At 38.3% G+C, this 20,946-nt stretch overlaps 1 protein-coding gene across 3 annotated transcripts; it reads right to left on the bottom strand.

Moving 5' to 3' along the window:
- Positions 1-506: 506 nt before the first annotated feature.
- Positions 507-19,507, bottom strand: HCFC2 (host cell factor C2). 3 transcript variants are annotated; one of them, XM_036400525.2, is made up of 16 exons: positions 19,337-19,507; positions 17,465-17,613; positions 16,925-17,085; positions 15,684-15,892; positions 15,110-15,194; positions 13,941-14,044; positions 13,170-13,358; positions 11,932-12,117; positions 11,405-11,508; positions 10,277-10,436; positions 9,094-9,294; positions 7,864-7,934; positions 6,476-6,613; positions 4,980-5,165; positions 4,284-4,569; positions 507-3,365 (listed from the first exon to the last, which is right to left on the bottom strand). In XM_036400525.2, the coding sequence occupies exons 1-16, from the start codon at positions 19,500-19,502 to the stop codon at positions 3,340-3,342; spliced, it is 2,421 nt and encodes an 806-aa protein (XP_036256418.1). In that variant the 5' UTR covers positions 19,503-19,507; the 3' UTR covers positions 507-3,339. The 3 variants fall into 3 exon arrangements, with proteins under 3 accessions (XP_036256418.1, XP_036256416.1, XP_036256417.1); XM_036400523.2 differs by having other exon boundaries at positions 10,238-10,436; XM_036400524.2 differs by having other exon boundaries at positions 507-4,569.
- Between the last annotated feature and the right edge of the window lie 1,439 nt (positions 19,508-20,946).

The following is a 20,946-nucleotide window of genomic DNA, read 5'->3' on the forward strand; positions in this document are numbered from 1 at the left end:
AATCCAGTAGACCTTTCAGTTCATTTGCTCCTCTCTGCTCCCACACTTCTTGCGGACATGAACACAATTCAAATCCTTAGTAGGAGCCTTCTGAGCAGACTTTGTGCTCACACATCTTTTTAACAAACTGCAACAAAGCAACACCAAACTCTTTGAAACTCATTGTCAGCAACAGTGACCCCTGTATAGACAGGGGAAGTAATGTCAGAATTTCAGTTCAGAAGGCCACAGCCTGCAAGGCACAAAGGCATGGAAGGGAGTAAAGTAATGGTGAGTGCACAGCAACTGTAGAAGGTGGGGCAGGGATACTGGAGAACCTCAACTAGGGAGAAAAGCTCATTACATAACCAAGAATTAACTTAGGAGACCATATTTATGGAAGAGTAATAGTACTATGACAGTGCTTATCATTAAACCCTCTTCCCCAATTTGAGAAATTGACTCTCTGCATCAGAAATTCCAAGTTTGTACACATACACCTCTGAAAAAACAGACACACTTCAGTATTTACAATGTGTTTGATAGGACAACCACTTTATTACAAAGAACAAACAATGCTTCAAAATAAGACTAATCAACTTGTATTGTACAAAATGTCAATTTCCTTGTAGAGGTCATGAAGTAACAGGCTGTAAGATTAAGTTCACGTCAAATTCGCTATCCTGAAATAATCAGATAACAACAGTAATACTTACTACATCTTCAGAGTTTACGGCATGAACATGCGCTCTACTCCAAACTGCATTCAAAGGTATTGCTATAATTACTTTGGAAACACAAAGTGTAAGTTATTCTTCACTTCATTTCCACTTTCACAAGAATATTCTGGAGATGAAGTTGTAGCAGTGCCTGCCATAACAGGGACAACTGTTCTATGCTTACACAGTCACAACTTCCCTAAGAAGTTCAGCAAACCTAGACATTTCTACAATACCGATATAGTAATCTGCTAGATTTCAGCTTCTGTTGCATGTCCTTTAGCAGTATCTGAAATAAATGGATAACATGGAGTCTCAAAGAGCTGGTGTCAACAATCTTCTAAACTTTAAAATCAAACAATCAATATTTGTCTGATATCTAGTTGATAGGCAAACAAGTGGGATTTAGACATTATAAATACAGTTCTAAAAACAGACCAAAAAGTGTATTTTACAGTGTGTACCACAATTTCAGTGGACAAAAAAGAAAAAGTGACATCTTATGTCAAGTCAGCTGAAAAAAAGCACACTCACAAGGAACTTATACTTTCATCGAAAACGCCACAGTTTTACCCTTTGGTAGTCATGACACACCCACTGAAAAAAGAAATTGTGCAAAGCATGTGAAACCAAGTGCAAAAAAACTCCACCCAGACACACCCAACAGGTTTTATTCTTAAATAACAACTCTACAATCACAGCTATCAACCAACAAAATCAAAGCCACAAGTATTTTCTCTAAAGGCTTCTTTCACAGTACTAATAAGAAAAACCAAGTTCTATTCTTCTAGTAGACAGTTCATTTGTATGGTACTTTTGTTATCAGACAGTATTGGTAGTGAGATCCTACCTGACAAAATGGGCCATTAAAACACAAATATCTTAAAGCCAGTTAACTTCAGGAAAAGTCCTATACATTCATATTATAAACACTGTTTAAAGTGAAACTGGGATCTGTCATTGTCATAAAAACATGATTCTTCTCTGGAGTCAAACCACATGTGTTACTCCTGTGCCACAATTAACACTATTATAGCCATTTATGGTCCCTAGCACTTTCTTGATGCTATTGGAGCATGTGATGCATTGCGATAATTAAGGCTGTACCAGCACTTCATTATAACCCTGATTCTCAGGGCAGCCAACACTTGGCTGTTATATCTGCTCTGGGAGACTTGAGCTGCTAAATCTCTACTATTTTAGTGATACTTCTCCCACCAAACCAGGCACATAATTGATTTTAGTTTATATATTTACAAATGTTCTTAAGACAAATTTTACTGGAAGAGGCAAGAAATTCTACCTTGATGTATAATATTTTGGCATTTGGGGCAAAATTAAAGTGCAAAGTATAAACTTCATTGCACAGTAAATAATTTAGATTTTATTTTAAAATAAATCTTATTTAGGTGCCTCAATCTATTCACCTAGTGACCTTGTCCAACTCAGCTTTGGTAAACATAGTTTTATATACAGATACATAAATAGCATTTAAAATGTTTACCTTTATTTTACTACTGTGAACAATTTTTCTCTTTTCCCATAGGAATGGATCAACCTATTCCCAGAAGTAATGCTTGTTGATTTTATCAGCTAGCTAGTTAATGTAAAATGATGCATAGTAAAAGGGAGATACTGAACTTGATTGGTAGAATATATTGGTAAAGCAAACAAGCACTTAAGATTAACTGGAATAAATATGTTGAAAGTTGCCATATAATGTGTGCAAAATTGCTTACCATGTATTCTAAACTTTGGTTAAAATTTTCACATTGAAGTTTTACAGAAACATTATGGAAGCAACACAAGTGATTACTAACACAGGAATGAGGTAAGTTATTATTAGTGCAAAAAGCAAGCATATGCTAAAAGCAAAGCATATGGATTAAAAAAAAAACAACTCATGGATGTTTTAATACAAGACCAGAAAGGTCTCTTGTAAACACTGGTATTTACAAGTTTAAGATTTGTACAGCTACAAAATGATAATTTTAAGTAATAGTAGTGCATTTACAATGAATTTATGTTTTTTGTAATAAGGGCAATGGGTAAGTTTATCTTTTTCCTTTTAAATTTTCAGGGGATATTTTTCAAGATTAAGATATTTGTTACAAAGAGTAGAAAAAATCATTTCTTTACAAAAAAAGTATATATTAAAATATTTATACATTTTAAGTTACTATATAATAACTGGAAATTTTTGCCTTGTACTCAGGCACCAGAATGAAGAATGTGATATAGGGAATGGAAACCAAACAGAATTTGCTCATATCCCAAATCTTATGAATTATCTATGCAAGATCTGTAGCAATCCCGGGGACTCTACCTCAAACACTACTACTTGTGCCAATTCTTTTATTCATTTTTGATTTGAAACTCTGTGTTCTTTACATTTTTACTTATCACTACTGAAAAGAGCTGCTGGACAGAGAGCAATCCTCCACCCCACCATCTTGGATATATTTTCTATACTATACTCATACCTGAGCAGGGTTCTACAACATCGATGTGTCAAACGTAAAAAAGGTTATATATTTTTAAGATAAAAACAATGCAAAAATAAAATATTTGTAGCATTTACAAATAGTACAGGAGTTACATTAAACACTACATTCAAAAATTGAGATTTATTAAGTCATTTCTACTTGGAGCCTGATGTTTTCATATCTGCAAAGCAAAGGAGACATTGTTAAATGTTTCATAATTTCACATGGTGTACACACTCAAACATTTTCAAACAAACACTATTTCAGAGTTGTAGGATATAGATAATGGTCAAAACCCCTGCCAAATGAAGTGTTAAAACAGCACTGAAATACTGAACATCACAGAAGACAACTTCTTCATTGTTACTCCCCATCTTAGAAAAGGACATATTAGAAACCAAGCAGTGGAGCATTCAACAGGTGGGTCCCAGCCCAGCAGCTGAGATCAGCTACCCCCCCACCACAGTTCCTTGCTGCCCAAGGGGATGGGCACTCTGCCCTTTCTACCTTCCTTTGTGCCCACAGTACCTCTTACTGAGCAAAGCCAGCTCCCAACAAAGCTAAGCCAGAAACGGGAAGGAGCAGGATGAGAAACTGGCAAAACTTGAGACCCCATATTGGCTTACTTATAAGGCAGGCCAAAACTGACCACGCTAACACTAATTTTAGTTTCAGTGGATCCATTCCCATCCCCAAATCATCATGAACCTGTACAAATTCAAGCCCAGGGACAAGTTGACAAAACCTTTTCTGGCTGTAACACAGATTTTAAAGTGTATATGCATCACAAAAATGCACCTGATATCACCTGATGGAATTTTTTTTCCATTCAGGAAGGTGAAAAGACTGAAAAAAACCCTGATAACACTGTATGTCATCTACACGATGCACATAACTGGATTGCTTCTTATTAGACTGAAAAACTTCTGAGCTGAAGTGAATTATACAGAATTATTCAGAAGCAACATCTAGAATTGCACAAAACTCCCATAAGGAACAAACGAACATTTCAAGCAGTTCACATGCAGTGCTGTGTTGGTTCTGGAAGAAATGCACAGCTCCTGCTCCACTCAAATGCTGTGCGTGACAGTGACTTTACCTTGGAGCCACCGAACCTGCGTGGCTGGGCCGTAGCCTCTCTCATTCTTGGCTGAAATCCTGAACACTATGGCAGGCCGGGAGGTGTAATCCACGTGGGCATTGGAAAGCTGGGCAGCAGTCACTATGCAAGATGTTTTAAGACCACAGTATATCCTCATAAATACAAGTTGACTTGGATTTTCCTGTAGTTGCGTGGAACGGATGGCTAAGTAGGCAGAATATTCTAAAATATTTCCAGAGGGTGAAGCAGGAGGCTCCCAAGAAAGATGAATACAGTCTACACTCTGAAGAAAGAGAGAAACATATGATAGTATATAGCTAACCATAAATATCTAAACAATGCAAAAAACCCCCAAATTCTAAAGATTATGTGAAAATTCTAACCTATCATCACCACTCTGGAGATAAGATGTCTTTTGATTTTTTTTTTAAGAAGTGTGGTAAACCCCTATAGATTTAATGATCCAAGACTAGAAAATCATGGGGAAACTATAATTAGCTCTTAAAAGAATTCTTTTTAGCAAATTTCTTAAAGAAATATTGAGCTGAGTTAACTAAGTAAGCTTTGGACACTATTTTGTATGACAATTTTAACTTAAAAATAAAACTAACTATAACTAAGAGCTCTGAGATTACACTGGTGACGAGAATTTCACACATCAGAACCAGAATCAGAATTACCTCTATTTCTCACCTTGGTGATTTTGACTGTTGAAGGAGCTCCAGGAAAACCTGGAATGCATGTCTTGAATTCACTGATCTTACTGAAAGGCCCAACACCACAGCCATTAATTGCAGCAACTCTGAATCTGTACACTGTGCCTGGAAACAGATCTTGTTTCTTAAGTAATCTGTAGTCTGGTACATCTGCACCTTCCATCTGAAAATAAAGCAACATTTTTGGTAATTTTTCAAATATTATAAACACAATTAGCCTAAAAAGTGTTAAGCTGAGATTAATAAAGTTTAATTGAAACTGAAATCTATTTAATACTGCTGTACTTACATCAGAATTTATGAAAAGGTTTTGACTGACACAGTATTTCACATCAAAAGAGCTGATGTAATATGCAAAGTAAGACTACATGTCTAGACCAAACGATATCCCATTTTTTCAGTCATTTAAATTAAACTGTGCCTTGTGGTTATTTTTACTCAGGAAAGTTAAAACAAAGTAGCATTTACAACTACATAAGTTATGATTTAATTAAAATAATCTTCCGTCCTAAAAAATATTTTTATTTCAAAAGCAGTTATTTCTAACATTAGGAGCTGCAGTACAATTTGTAGGTAATCAAAATGTTTTTAAGGAAATACCCAGTAAGTTAGTAACAAACAGCTTTCTGAAACATTATGTGCTACCATACTTCCATTATTAAAATATGCATTGATGCATCACTGATCCTTACAGTGGAACCATTTTCCTACTGAATAATGTAAAAGAACCACAATTAATGTAAACACTGTACAATGTACTGTGCTCTTTAAAACTAAGACATAGAATATTTATAGTGAAGTGCTTGCAAAGGAAGGATTCCGGTTTTTTTTTGTTTCTGTCTCAAGAAGACACAATTTTTGTTTCTAGTTAATGAGGACATCACTAATTTACACTTTTACTGTCAAAACTGTTACACTTTTGTGAGTTTCACACTCATAATTTTCATGTATCCACTTACATGTACCAAATAGTAAGTTAAAAAGATCTAATAGAAAAACCACTACAGTTCCAGATCTACTTTTTTTAAACAGTCTAGCCTATGTCTTACTAGTATCTTTAAAATTTTTATGCAAAGATTCTGGGAATAGAGAAGAAACTGAAACATTTCAATGCTGGACTGAAATAACATATTAAGAAATTGTGGGGGTTTTAGTTTTTAAGAATTTTACTGGCTTGAAAATTTATAAGTTTAAAATTGTTTTCTAAGGCAAGAAATAAAAAAAGAACAAGCAATAGCAAAATAAGATATTTTGTATTATCATACATAAATAACAAAAGAAATTAATCTAGTTTAGGAAATAGTAAAAAAAAGGTGAGAAAAATACATGAAGAAATACTGGTCATAAAATACAACTCCTACAAGCACCAGATTCTGCTGCAGTATTAGAAAATCCCATATTTTGTTGTGAACTATATAAGCAACAAATTCTGAAACAGGTATATGCAAGTTATATCAGAGAAGCAGCAGCTACCTTGCTATTGATGTTCAGTGTTTCCTCTGGCAGCAAGTAGAACTGGCTCACCACAGCACTGTTGTTCTTAAAAATTCCCACATCATACCACTGGCGGTCCCTGGTTTTCACCGGTGCTGGCAGCCTCTGGGGAGCTCTCTAGTATTTGAAGAACACATCATGTAGATTACCCACACTTCAATGCCATGGAAAAAAATGTCAAGGCTCTAGTATATGTAAGAGACAACCCCCTTTTATACCAGTATTACTTTCTTATACTTCAAATGAATATGCATGTATTATTAAAATACTGTGCAAAACCAACTGGTTCTTATACATTTACTCAGACACAGTCTATCATTTAAAAAGTAACAGCTGGGATGTCGCATCTGATATTCTGAATGGGGCAGGGAAGAAGCTTAAATCTGTAGAACTAGGTGTCTGTAGCAGCATGTAGTTGAGAGAAGGTCTTGACTTTCTCTCAGAGGTCAAGTTTCCCAAGGTGGTCCAACATCAGCAGCTCCCCCTAGGGCTCAGCTGTAGCTCAGCCCCACACGTGCTCTTTCTCAGGCACTGCGGAACTCACCTAACCTGAGAACAGCCCTCTGCTGTGGCATGGGGCCGTGGGGATGGAGGGCATGCAAACTGCTCCTGACTGACCCAGTAAGACAAACTGGTTTTCTTGCTGGTCTCCAGACACCAGGGAGAGCACTTGCACAGTCAGGTGCCCAGCACAGACAGGCCATGATCCTGCTAGCATGGAAGTGGGGCAGGAGCTGCAGCTGCTCTTGGCAAAAGCACCGCCCCCCCCCCCCTTTGGTAGCAGCTGCTTCTCCCCATCCTTAGTTCCTCGCTTTTGGTGGCAACAGTGGCACCTTTGGTGGCAACAGTGGCAACTTGTGTATTAAGTTGTAAGCAGGTGAAATAGGAAGCATTTACTTTTTCAGGCAGTATTTACAGCTTGCATAGTCAGTCCCCATCTCCTCTAGGGAAAAACATCAAGATGTCAGTTCAGTTACGTTTCAAATCTATAGACTCAGCAGCTAACACTAGTCTGATTTAATACATACTTCATTCTAAATTCAGTTGTGCATACAGGAAAAGTTTTTATATTTGCACATCATGCAGCAGAGACCATTCCACTGTGCCAGTTGATGAAAACAATTCAACAGCTGAAACATGAACTTGGATCTCCTCCCAACTACACAACTGCTACTTAGATTCATATCTAACCCACAAAATGCAATTAGTTTTACAACAGAAATGTTTACCCCTGTATTATTCACTCCAAGCTCAAAATAAACACTGCTTTTCTTTCAAAAATATAATTAAAGGAAAACAGAAGAGCCCTTACAACTAATCAACAGAACAATAGGTAAAGCAATTTGATAATACTTTTTCAGACTTACAGAAGAGTGTGAATCATTTCTCTGTCCAGTACTGACCCTTGTTGAAGGCGTGACATAAGCAGTTTCAGCAGCTAAAAACAAAACATGAAATCTTAAAAACATAAGCAATAGAAAAAATTTAATACAAAACCCACAGAGTATGAAAGCTGACCTCAATAGCCATTTACAAATATTTGTTGCACAAGAATGTCTCAGACTTCTTTTGCATGCAGTTCTATTTATAACACAAACTAATTTTGGCTTCTATCAAATTTACAGAACAATTCTGAAAGTCTGGCACTGGAGGTGCTACAGATAATACAAACAGAAGGCAGGACTCAGAAAATCGTAAAAAGTGACAGCATTATGAAATCGATATAAAATATTTGTGAACAAATAATCTAAATACCAGATTGAAGCACATACTGGGGACATTGTATGAATAGTCTAAGTGTGAATTCTTAATTTGATTGCATTTTTTCTGGCATCGATACAGCTTGAATTCTGAACATAAGCAGTTAAACTGTAAACAACCCTAACAAATGGGAGCAGAGCATTCATTAAATTTAAAATGGAATCTTTAAAGAAAAGATTAGGCACATGAGTAACACATGGGAGTGTTAGTATTCTATACTTGTGTTCCTGGGTTCTGCTCTTAAATTACAATAATGCTTGGTAAAAATCACACAACATCAATATGAGAATACAGTTCTTTAGTTAGCACTCAATAACAAGCACTGCCTGTGGATATTTATCAAAAACAAAACTTGAAAAACTACCCGTTTATGTTCTGCATTGCTGCTTATTTTGGTTATTTCCAGCAGACTGTGAAGAGGCCAGCACATTAGACCAGCAGTGAGCTGGCCACATTTATTAGAGATGGTCAGGTGCTTAAAGTCAAAATCATCCAAGGTTACCATTTTAGTCTTTTGCTGACTAAACAGAACAAGCACTAAATGAAAATAAATGTGCAATGAGCAGCAAAACAGGCTACCACTGATATTTAGAAAATGGACCTCTGCATAAATGAAGATTTGTCACTTAAAGGAAACAGGGTGATTTACAAATGCATAGAAGGAAAATCCTGATTTTAAAAGATGTATAAATCCAGGCTGCACAAGGTCTTCAATGCCCAAAGCCCTATCTACATCCCAGATACTATTCAAGACAGGAATCCCACCACACTATAGGAACCCTGATGGCCTTAGAAATATATGGCTCAAAATACAGTATGTGAAACACATTTCAAACCTTCAGATTTTGAATTGAATGTTGTTAGTGAAGTTTCATCTTTAACAACTGCCCCATTTGTACTTGATGATTCAGTTTTAACAGCCTGCTGGGTTACCATAGTTTGTGTGCTGGAGACAGTACTGGATACAGAAGCATCAGGATTTACACTTTGTTTGTCCAAGTCATGTAATTCAGCTACATTTGCTGATGTCTGAGCACCTTAAAAAAGAAGAAAACATTAGCGAGAATTCAATATTGATAACACACCAAATCTCAACTTGATCTAAAGGATTTAGTTTCATATAAAGCCTGAGTTTAGCTCAAAATTAGGTTAGAACAGATCTGATTATATTGATTGCTAATGCTTCCTTTAGGTTTATAAATTAACAGGAGTCTGTCTCCACAGTCATAAATAGGTGCATGTTAACAGTTATTTTAAATTTGCTGTTTTTTATGTATTTGGTCACAAAAAAAGTTAATTTGGGGAAAAAAACCCTACTAAAATAAAGCATCCACACAAATCAGTATCACAGATTTCTAAAAATCAATTTAAGATTAACCTCTGTAGAAATCTGTTTCTCACTTAGCAATCAGAACCAACATTTCCTCATTTAATTAAATTACACTGTAAAGAAAATAAAAATCCAACTACCTATAAAATACATTGAGATCAAATATAAACAGATCAGGTGATTAAGCCTGGATTCACTACACTGAACTTAAAGCACTTCAGTGACATGCATAAATCAGAGCCTTGCCATCTTTTACTTCCTCTACAGTCAGAGACAAACATGCTTGTCTCTACACTGCCTGAAATTTTGCATCAGCCAATAGCTAAAAGAGACACAGTGTTGGAGTTTGGAGTTACTATCACCATAATGTTGTAAAATGTCATCTGTCCCTTTTTACTTGATGCTAAAAATGGCTATTTATGTTTAGACAGATTGTCCATCATAATATTGAATATATTGAGAATTTCCTGTACCTTGCAACACTTCAAACAAGTTAAGATTTCAATTTTCTTTGTATCTTCTAAAAAACTATGTTCAGTAATAACTAACACAAGTTGGGTTTCTAAACTACAAAGGACTCATAAATAATTTTAAACTACAAAACAGAAACAATCTTATTTTATATTTTTGAGATGAATTTTAACTCTCACTTTTTTTTTCCTCTATTTTTTTTCTTATAGTCATCTTACTTGAAGAAGTACAAACAGGCAAAAGAGAAGGGGCATTTGATTCTTTGAATCCTGTAGCATCTGTGTGGTTTTTCATAGTCTCCTGTGTAACCTTGTTTTCAGGTGCTGCAACCTTTTCTTTTCCTTCTACTTTTGAACTGGATGAAAGGGCAACTTGGACCTAACCAAAACAACACATTTGTTAATGTTACAATGCAAAGTTCGGAAATTTCAACTGCAAACATGGCATGAAAATGCTTGCTCATAAACAACAATATAAACTCCTCCAATAATTCCTTCTAGTACTTTAAATTAGACCAAGAAATCAATCTCTCAATTCTTATCTTAGTCATTATAAAACAAAGACTCAAACACTGAGTTGACTTGGAAGACTCACACTAAATTATATCATTACATGGCATTTCATTGCTGTGTATATTTAGTCTACTGGGGGGACTTTGGGCAATGGGGAAAATCACAATTATAGAGGCTTTCAACCTTCGCTTTCCTGACATGTACTTGAGATATTTCTACTCTTAGTGAAATTTATTGTGTTTCTACATGTGTTTTCTCCAGGAATACATTATGGATCCCATACAGATCTCAGACTTTACACAACTAAGAAATGGTCCAAAGTTCTAAAAATGAGATCCTTTAGCCAGAGTTTGTCCTCACTATTTCTGTTAAATTGGTGGAACAGAGGAACATGTATAACTGCACACCACAGATAATAACTAGATTTAACTTGCTGTAGGAACTTACAAATAAGCAGACTAGCATAAAACTAAACTAGCCTAACAAAGAAGGAATATGCCTTATTCTTTTTGCTTCCAACATTAATGTCACCAGCATTCTGAGAATGAATAGTATTCCTGTTGGTGTCAGACTCAGAGTCGGCACTGTGGAAGACAATACAGTTGCAATTCCCTCCTGCATTAACAAGAAGAGGTCTTGAAAGATTGTATCTCAATCATAAAAGCAAGAAGGATGTAAGAAAACAGACAACTACTTCAGCAGGTGTCTTTCTTTTTGTTTTGTTTGCCAAGACTGAAAAAGTATGCAGGGAGTTTTGAAACTGAGAAATGTTCTGGCAGTTCACTACCTTGCCACACTGTTTTGACATTGAAGCATTTTCCAGCTTATACTTACATTATTAGGAATGAGATTATTTGTTTGGCTGGGATGATCCACCTTCATTTCTGCATAAGGGATGCTAGGCACTGATTGTGGACTCTGATGGAGAGAACAGCCACCTTGCAGGTAAACAAAAGCAAATTCCCATCAGTTCTGCAAAACTTAATATTATGATGGTTTTAACATATTTCAGTAAGAAAAAGGGAGGCCAAAGTTGCCTGAAGGAAAACCTTATTGTAAGTCTGAAATGAAACTGTATGGCTAAATAGTCAGATAAAATCCCTTCCACACTGTTTCCTTTCTCAACTTGTGCCTAGCATTCTACAAATATCTTCGTAATTCAGATAGCTGGCCAAAACCAACAGAAACAAGTGAAAGGGGAGTTTGCCATAATTATGATGCAGGCATTTGGAGAATAACCAAAGAAACAGGGTCTCTCTCTCACAGAATGGTTCTTTATAAAACGAACTCATATTTATTACTTATGCAACCCTCCAGTCTGCCTGCGCACAAGCATTAGTGTAATGTCATCTGACTGCTACCTTGTGAATTCAGCACTGATGTCTCAGGAACGCCAGTACCAGGAGTTCCAGCCACCAGTGGCACTGGTGAGTCAGCATGTAATTGAAGAAGATATCCTTCAACTGTAGGTACTTCATCCCACTTCAATTGAAAAGAGTTGGTTGTAGCTCTGATCAGCTGTACCTGTGATGGTGCTAGAGGTCTCTCTACAGGAAACCAATAAAACACAGATGGCATGTTAGAAATTGCCTTCCCCTACCAGTTTATTAAATAGTTGCATATTGCAAGTAAAATCAGTTGCTCCTTTTTCACTGATGTACAATATATACGAACATATATTCAACAAGAAACCACTGTCAAAGGGGGCAAGTCAAGACAGAGAATTACAAAGTGTCTTTGTAGCTGCCAGTAGGCCTTTAAGTTGTAGCTACATCACTGTAGGGATTACAGAGACAGCAGATCCTTGTGTTTTCCTGAAATGCTGCAGGTAGCTCTTTGGCTCCTAAAGCTTTACATATTCCTCTAATTCACAAATAATTCCTCTTCCTTTTTGCTTGCTCTGTGTAGCTGAAGTGAGCTTTTACTCTAAATTCTTCTGCACAGGCTGTAACCTGGACATGACTAGCCAACGGCTTGCTCCTCTCACGTGCCTCTATGCCTGACCAGGCTGCAGTCCCAAGTACACCCCTCCTCCGCTATTTTTCATTTTCTGAGGGAAAAATGAAACAGGAAAAAAAAAGTTCTATTCTAATTCCCTCTCTCCTGACTCAGTGTCCTGCTATCAATGCAGCTACTGAGTGATTAGTCTCCAGAATCCCCTTCATCCCTAGGAACAATTTGGTCCTTTCTTAGATTGAAGAGTATCTTTTTGCAGTCCAAGAGATGAGGAAACAGCAGCAGCAGCAATGATCCCGAGAGATGGGATTTGGTGAAAAAAGTAAGTAGTAGCAGAAAAGATCACTAAAAAGAGGCCAGGAACCCTGAGATTAGGCAAAACAGCCTTTAGCATCTTGTATCAACTGACTATGGCATGCAGTGTAGAATTTAGCACATATTTTTTTTCAGAGGCTTTAAACAAGCCTTCCTAATTTTTTTTTATTTTAAGTAATAGCCTTTAAACAACCAGCAGTAAAGCATGATTTAAAAACAAATTTTAAAATGTAAATACTCTTAAAGTTTGCTCATCAGTCATGCAAGATTTCCATATGTTAATAAAACACAGAACATAGTACAAGTCTCTTATTTATTTCTGACTCACCAGTATCAAGGTACCAAAGATCTTTGCAGCAAACTTGATTGTTCCAAGCTTTTCTGTAACCATCTCTACCACTCCAGATATACAGACGAGTGCCAATAGTTACAGCACAGTGTCCTGCTCTTGGCCCTGGTAACAAGTTACTTTTGTCCTCCTGGCAATCTGAGATCAGACCTATCCATTCTGTGGTATCTAGTAAATGAAACTCAAAGCATTTAGTTTCTAGATGTTCTCCAAAACAAGAAATAAAGATGTTAACACTTAACTGCTCAGAAAAAAAATGAAAATAAATCACCTTTCTTTTTTATAGACAGCTGCATTTAAAATGGAAATATTATGAAGAGAAGGTCACTTTCCAATTAGTGTGCAAGATAAAATCAATTCATACAGGCTGAATTCTGACCTCTGGTTATCTCTCTCAGGCAAATAGATCAGAAGTTGACAATTCAGGGATAGTACTAACATGCTTAGAAAAACCTCATTTCAGAATCTGTCTCCTGTGTTCTTCTATAAATGAAGGAATATTTACATTACTTAGCATTAAAGTTGTATTAACAAAGATTTGTAAAAGCAAACCTGCTAAATCTTCAAAGAAAAATAATAATTAAAATATTTATTTTCAAGTAATGTGCAAAAAATTGGCAACTTTTTTAGTCAGCCAGGATTACAACTATGTATCCTAAACTTTTCTCAACATCTTCAAAATAGTTACTCTACTCTGTTAAGAAAATATTAATTCAAAATACCCACTTCCAGAAAGGCAGAAACACTAACCCAAATTAAGGTAAGAAAAGGAACCGGTGCATTTCCATTCACCATCAGGAGCAGAAATTTCACCTCCTGCTGACTGTGGAACCCATCCACCAAAAACATACATTCTGAAATACAGAAAAAGAGTGAAGAGAGAAAAAGAAAATAAAAGAAACACCAATTAACAGCTAGATGTGCTGCATGTGCTCTTTCAAACTAGGACAAAAAGAAAAATTTCCAGTGTGTTACCATTCTCGTTCACAGCAAATTTTATTTATATCTACTGTCTTTATGAAGTACTGTTGTGGACATCTACCTCCTGAAATTTCTGAGTAAGCTGACTGATTGAAAAACCCAACCACACAAAAAAGTCCCAGAAACTTCTCAAACAACTTTCTAGAAACAGCAGTTAATACTGTAACGTTTAGCAAACCATCAAACTGCTAATGTTCTCCAAAAATACCACACGTAAACAGAATTTCTACAATCCTTTACTGCAGAGCCCTTAGTAAGTCAGGCTAAAATAAGATGACTGGCATCATATTAAATTTTGATATAATTCAGATACTAAAATTTAAAAATACAATGCAGGCTACAAACTACTGACATTTTAAGTAAATAATAAAAAGCTAAGCTGTTGGATCAGAAGATATAAAGCTTTCATACTTCTTTACTTCCTTGCCTCTTTCTCCTCATGCCAGCTTGTAAATTGATACAAAACGGACTGAAACCCATGTTTTAAAATCCATTTTATCAATGCTACCTGCCAAAACAAACCATATTGGCAAGAAGCAGAGTAATGAGGGACAGACTGCAGAAAAAGTGGGGAATAGTTTTGCCTGGAACTAGTTTTACTCTTTGAGAAATTTTTTTGTATAGCTACCTAATCTGTGTCACACACATAGCGGCACTGAAGCTTACTCCTGACAGAGCTCAAGCACAGCTGAGGCTGCCCCAGAATGCACAAAGGTGCTCCAAGAAGCCCAGAAAGCTGCTGGTGGCTTGGGCAGATTGTCCTGCTGGATGGAAACACTGATGGATTGCTACCCTTGAGTTAATAGTGTAACTGAAACAGCAGAAGAAAACTATTCTACAGGGCTGATGTTTATACTGAGTATACAGCAGTGGATAAGCATCATCATTCCCCTACTAGGTGTACCTTTCTAGAGTTGAGCTTTTAACAACAGACATACTTGTTTCCTATTACATTGGCCGTATGGAGACTGCGAGGAAGTGGTACTGTCCCTTTGGTTTCTGGTCTTGACCAGGTCATGGTTTCTAAAAGAAAGAGAATAAAATTCTCAAAAAAAAAAAAAAAAAAAAATCTTGTTGCTACATATTTCACTACCTGGATTTTAGGAGGGAACCTACCTCTAATACTCAGCAAAGCTAAATTTCACCTTCTTAAGATGGCTATTTTTAGAAAAAGGGTGCAATAACAAGCACTTGGAAACTTCTTTTTAAAAAAACACGGGAAATACTGACAAACTAAGTGTTTATCAAAAACATAAATTATGGTTTCATTATGGTTATTCAACTTGGTTTCTTTAGAGTGTTTTAAAGACTATGGTAACTGTGTCATGTAGTACTCATAATCAGTGAGGATAATATATGCAAAAAATCTATTTAATTCCAAATATTACAAAAGGTTAACACTATGGTGTCAGTCTCAATAATATCTGCACCACAGCCTGCCATTAACCATTCTATACTGTAATTTTTCCCCTCAGCCAGTAAGCACTGACTTCTGCTGGCAAACCAACTCACCTATGTCAAGTTCCCAGAGATCATTAAGCCGACAGCCGCACATGCCTCCAAAAATATACATCTTCGGGCTTCCCACATCTTTTCTGCAGTACACTATGGCTGTGTGAGATTCTCGGGGAGATGGCAAGATTCCTTTGGTTACAGGAATACTCCAGCCGACCACACCAGACCCATGTTGCAGCTCCAATTCATAGAAATCATTTAAATATCTAGAGTATTATTGTCAAAGTATGAAAAACTCACTTATAAGCATGACATCAAGTGCACTTTAAACCCTGACCACTTCCAGGTATTACAAACTTCTGTCTTGGGAGGGTGCAGAGTTCTAAACTCAAAACATTTGATGCATTGTGGGCAGTGCCAAAACTGAATTCAAAATGGATTTTAAAAAAAATGAACAGTTATAACTTGTTGCCTCTGAGAAAACATGCTCTCTTATTTGATACACTGTATTACATAAAAGAAACATGAAAACAACATTTATTGCAAAAATTGCTACATATGGACACACAATAAACTGCAAAGCAGGGGGAAATACATGACAAGAGGTATTAGAAATTTCTGCAACTCTTAGAGCAATGAAGGTGAAAAGAAGCTGTTGTTTTCTTGTGTCTTCAGGCTGGCCAATACACAATTAGCTATTTGTTGCTGAATCTATTAGCAAGTTGTTTTTAGATAATGGTCTTTGAATCTTGGCATTCACACCAGATACCTTTTGTTTACTGAGCTTGAAATTGCCAGTTTATAGCTCAGTGGATATAAGTGCTCTGAGCTGCAGGTGAATGTCGATATAAAACTTCAGCATTATAGCACAGTTTCTTACAATAATAGCAACTTCAGCTGTTATAGTAAAAAATTTCCAGATGAATTTATAACTGTTTTTCACAACAATACAGAAGAAACATCCATCTAAGTCCCTGATGACTCATGAGACTCTGCTGATTGAGGTAATTCTAACAAACAAGCCATTCTTAGAAACATCACCCAAAATACCAGGAGAAATACAAAAGCCTACTCAGGTTGCCCTACAAAAGTGTCAGAGCTGTCACTCAGTGTTCCATATTGTGGGATCAGCAAAAGGAATACTTAACCTTCTTCGCATGTAACCCCTTCACTGCACAAATAATCCAACTTTGAGCACCTGGTGTGCAGGACAGCCTGCCTAGAATGTTCCTTTTCAAAGCTGTCAAAACAAGTAATTTGTTTTTAAAGCCTTTAAATTCAAAGACAAATCAGCATACCTGGGAACATTATTATTTGAATCTTCACTTTCATTTGCCAGGCCACCAAATAAATAGCACTTGTTACCGTACAAAGAAAAGCTGTGGCCAAGCCGAGGACAAGGTGGTGATCCATTTGAAGGAGCTTGAGGTTTTACTTTTTTCCAGAGCCATCGACTTGCCTTGAAGACAAAAAAAAAATTTTAAAATAATTTCATTGATAGTCTCTCATAACAAAGAGAATTCATATAATATTAACACTTATGTATTTTCTGAATTATTTTAAGGGAATGCTGAGCTTTTCTTAGGACATTCATTAAAAGGGATATGTAAGAGCTAACCTTAATAAAATATTGAATATATTATACTTTATTTAGACTAGATGAAAGTCTCTATTTCAAAGTTATTTAGAATAAACTTTAGATTCTTAAGATGGAAAAAATCTTCCAAAGAGCAAAGATCATCTAACTTTCCTCTGCAGTTGGTAAAATAAAATGCGTTTCTTCATAAACAGATAAAATAGTAGTCCTGAAAATCAAAACATACTCATACATTTCCTACCTGCAATTCATATAAATCATTGCTATATCTTCCATATTCAACCATTCCTCCAAAAACTAGTATTCTGGTACCATCACAAACAAATCCATGTGCTGCACAGCCTGGAGGAATATCTCCCCTAACAGCAGGAAGGAACCATTGATTCGTAACTATAGTAGGAAATAAAAAGCCAAAACCCAGAAAAATAGATTAGAAAAACATTTAAAACACTGAAACATGTATAACTACGGTTATTTGCTTCACACTAAGTTTTAAATTAATTCTTATTTTCTTTAATAACAAGAAAAGCAAACACCTCTATCAAACCAGTGTTACCTAGTATATGAATGAGCCCATGAGGTCACTGTAACTAAGTCAGTCACTTGCCAAGAATAGAGGCTAATGAGGAACACAACTGCAGTTCCACACAAAAGAGATAACCACACTAACTCAGAGGGAGCTAGCTCTAGAAACAGAATTATTAGAGCTACAGCAGCATGGCACGGTGCCTGGACTTAATAGCCCTATTCAAAAACTAATTACACTGTTCTGAGACTCATTTTAATATCCACAGAGTGGGAGAGGAGAGGCACAGAGTCGAGAAAAAGCAATTGAGACTGTCTGATCCAGCAGCAGCATAGTGGTGCCTAAACTGTTCTGAAATTTAAGAATTACAGGGGACAATGTCTTCTTTTTCCTACACATTTTATGAGCACAAAGAGGAGAAGTAGGAAATTAGAAGCTTCCAGTGAACGTTGCTGCAGGGGATTAAGATGCTCTCAGTGTGTGCCAGCTCCTCAAAAATCATCACATGCACAGCAAGGGCCATGGATGATATCCCACACTCGGGCAGTTCAGGTCATAACCCTGCATCTTAACCCCAGAACAAAAAATGTCAGTTTGGGCCAAGCACTCATCCAGAAACTGGAGCAACTAAGTCATGATGCTTTTTGTCACTGCTGCAAAGGGGAAACACTTTAAGCAGAAAGTCTGGGAAGAAAAAAACCAAGTCATTATAAGACTTACTCAAAAGGCACTCGTCAGAACCTCTGTTCTGATGGCATAACTATGTTAAGAGTTTTCTTTGGATTACTTGTCAGAACAGAAAGGTTAAGAGATTTTTTTCGTTCTCCCGTCAGAAATCTGATTCAAGCATAGTATATCTTGAAGGTATCCAGAAAAAATCTGCCTGGAAAAACCTCAAGCAGCCAACACTGTCTGACTGAGAAGCACAGATCAGTCACTGAACTCCCCCGTCTCGGCCCAAGCCCTGAAATTACACACAAGTTTTCCAGCCTCATCCACCATTCAGTACAGTAACTATTTGGGCATCTGATCTTTCACAAATAAAATCGGTCTTGGGCAGCTTCCTGTTTGGAACGGCTCCCGATGCCAACACGTTCACTTTTCCAAACAAGATTCCCATTCCAGGGCATTCGGCTCTTGTGAGCTGCCGCCACCAGAGGGAAGGAGGGGGATCCGGACACTCGTAGGGACTAATCCCGCCTGCCGCCATTCAGCCGCGACCTGCCAGGAAAGAGAGACTCCGCATCCCTGAGCGACGGCCGGGGACAGCAGAGCAGCCGCGATCCTCCTGGTCGCTTTTCCCCAAGCAAGGAGCACCAACCCCGCAGCGCCAGCCAGGACGCAGCACTACCCCACGGAAGACCCCTGGCCCAAGCATATTTTCCGCCCCGCCATTTCGGCTCCGGGCAGCTCCTCAGCCCGGCGGCCGCCGCCCCCTCGGCCAGGCCCCCCGCGGGCAGTGCCGGGGGACGGCGGGAAGCCTTGGGGGGGGAGCCCCGGCGCCGTGCAGAGCTCGGTGCCACCTGTGGTCGCAGATGGGACAGCCCCGCCGCTGTCTCCCCCGCGGCGGGGCCCCGCCCCGCGCACCCGTGTTGTAGACGTGCAGCTCGTCGGCGATGCCCTCGTTGCCGCCGCCGAAGATGATGAGCAACTCTCGGATGGCGACCGCGCGGTGCCCGTGGCGGGAGCGTGGCACCGGCCCCGTGAAGGAGGACACCCGCCTCCAGTTCAGCCCGGCGGCGGCCGCCGCCATCTCAGTGTCGTTCCCACAACGCACTGCGCGGCTGGGGCAGCCCGCCGGGGAAGGGGGAGTGCTGACGTGAGGGTGGCGGGTCCGTGTCCCGCCCCGCGGCCGCCTCCGCCGCGGCCCCGGCTCGGCACGGCCCCCTCCGCTCCTGCGGCGCCTCCGGGCCCGGCCGTGCTCCGGCGGGAGCCCTGTGATGGGGCCCCATGCCTGCAGCGTACGCCGCCCGAGGGGCTCTCGGGCACCACGGGGGCGGCGTGGACTCCTCTGCTTGGGGTACCCCCTTTGCCGCCAAGCCCTCAGAAACGTTTTCTTTTTTATTTATTTATTTATTTTTAACTGGCTAGTGGTAGGCGAGGCAATGCTGCTTCTTGCGAGGTGTGCGGCGAGAAAGAAATGAGTTCCTGTTTAAACACCGAAGGTTGAGATTAGCAACCGAGGTTTTGGTTCTACAGCTAGCAGTGGGTGATCTGAGTGAATTCGAAGGTCTCGTTCTGCAGGAGAGAAGCTGCTCTTTCCTGTGTGAGGGGAGTGTTTTATAAGAATATAAACGTATGATGCTGAGGGGAATCCAAAGAAGGTGTATCTGGTGCTAAAAGTCTCTTCTCATTGTTCAGTTCTACGCAGTAAATGATGATGCTGAGATATGTAATTGAGGTTGGACATTAGGAGGAATTTCCTCATGGAAAGAGTGATTAGACATTAGAATGGGCTGCCCAGGGATGTGGTGGAGGTGTTTGAGGAAGAACTGGATGTGGAACTTACTGCCATGGTCTAGTTGACAAGGTGGTGCTTGGTTGTAGTTTGGACTTGATGGTTTCAGAATGCTTTTCCAACCTGTTTCTGTGATTCTGTGAAGGTGTTACTGCATTGCCAGCAATCCAGAGGGTTCTGCCACGTGAAGCAGCCATTCCCAGTTCTGCAGGCTCATATGACTGCTGCTTAGATCTGTTCAGATTCACATAGAAAGGAAGGGAAGGTGAAAAAAACATGGGTGGATTTTGGTGAACATGAGCTTAATACAACTTAAATAGCACAACAAAATACTAATAGTTGTGGCCATCTGCACAAAGCATATATCTGTATGTATAACTCTTCATTTAATTTTTGTTCAAGCAGAAGATAGAGTCATGTACAAAATCAGACATAGATAATACAGTTTGGGCATGTTTGAAGCACATAGTTGAAATCCCACATTTTTGGCTCCTGCAAATCGAGCAATTGTCATTTAAAACAGTTAAGATTTTTAAGACCTTTATTGACTACTACTCATAAATCTGGCACTGCCTCATGATAAAAATACAAAAAATAGTTTAGAGTTGAAGATGTTTGTTGTTATTCCTTTCAGTAGTCATTAAATTCTTGTTACAAAACAGTGGTTTATCATTTAGAAAGTTCATTCCTAGAAGAGAGAGAGAGAATTCAAATAAAAGAAGTGCTGTAGAAAGCAAAC

Source organism: Molothrus ater, chromosome 5, assembly GCF_012460135.2.
Source record: "Molothrus ater isolate BHLD 08-10-18 breed brown headed cowbird chromosome 5, BPBGC_Mater_1.1, whole genome shotgun sequence".
Classification (NCBI taxonomy): Eukaryota; Metazoa; Chordata; class Aves; order Passeriformes; family Icteridae; genus Molothrus; species Molothrus ater.

Bases quoted from the DNA above. Each gene is read 5' to 3' on its own strand.
- HCFC2 (XM_036400523.2), bottom strand. From the start codon at position 19,502: ATGGCGGCGGCCGCCGCCGGGCTGAACTGGAGGCGGGTGTCCTCCTTC. The intron at 15,893-16,924 runs GTATGCTGATTT...ATAATACTCTAG, and splicing joins TCAAATAATAATGTTCCCAG to ATATTTAAATGATTTCTATG. The intron at 13,359-13,940 runs GTTAGTGTTTCT...TTCATTTACTAG, and splicing joins CTTTTCTTACCTTAATTTGG to ATACCACAGAATGGATAGGT.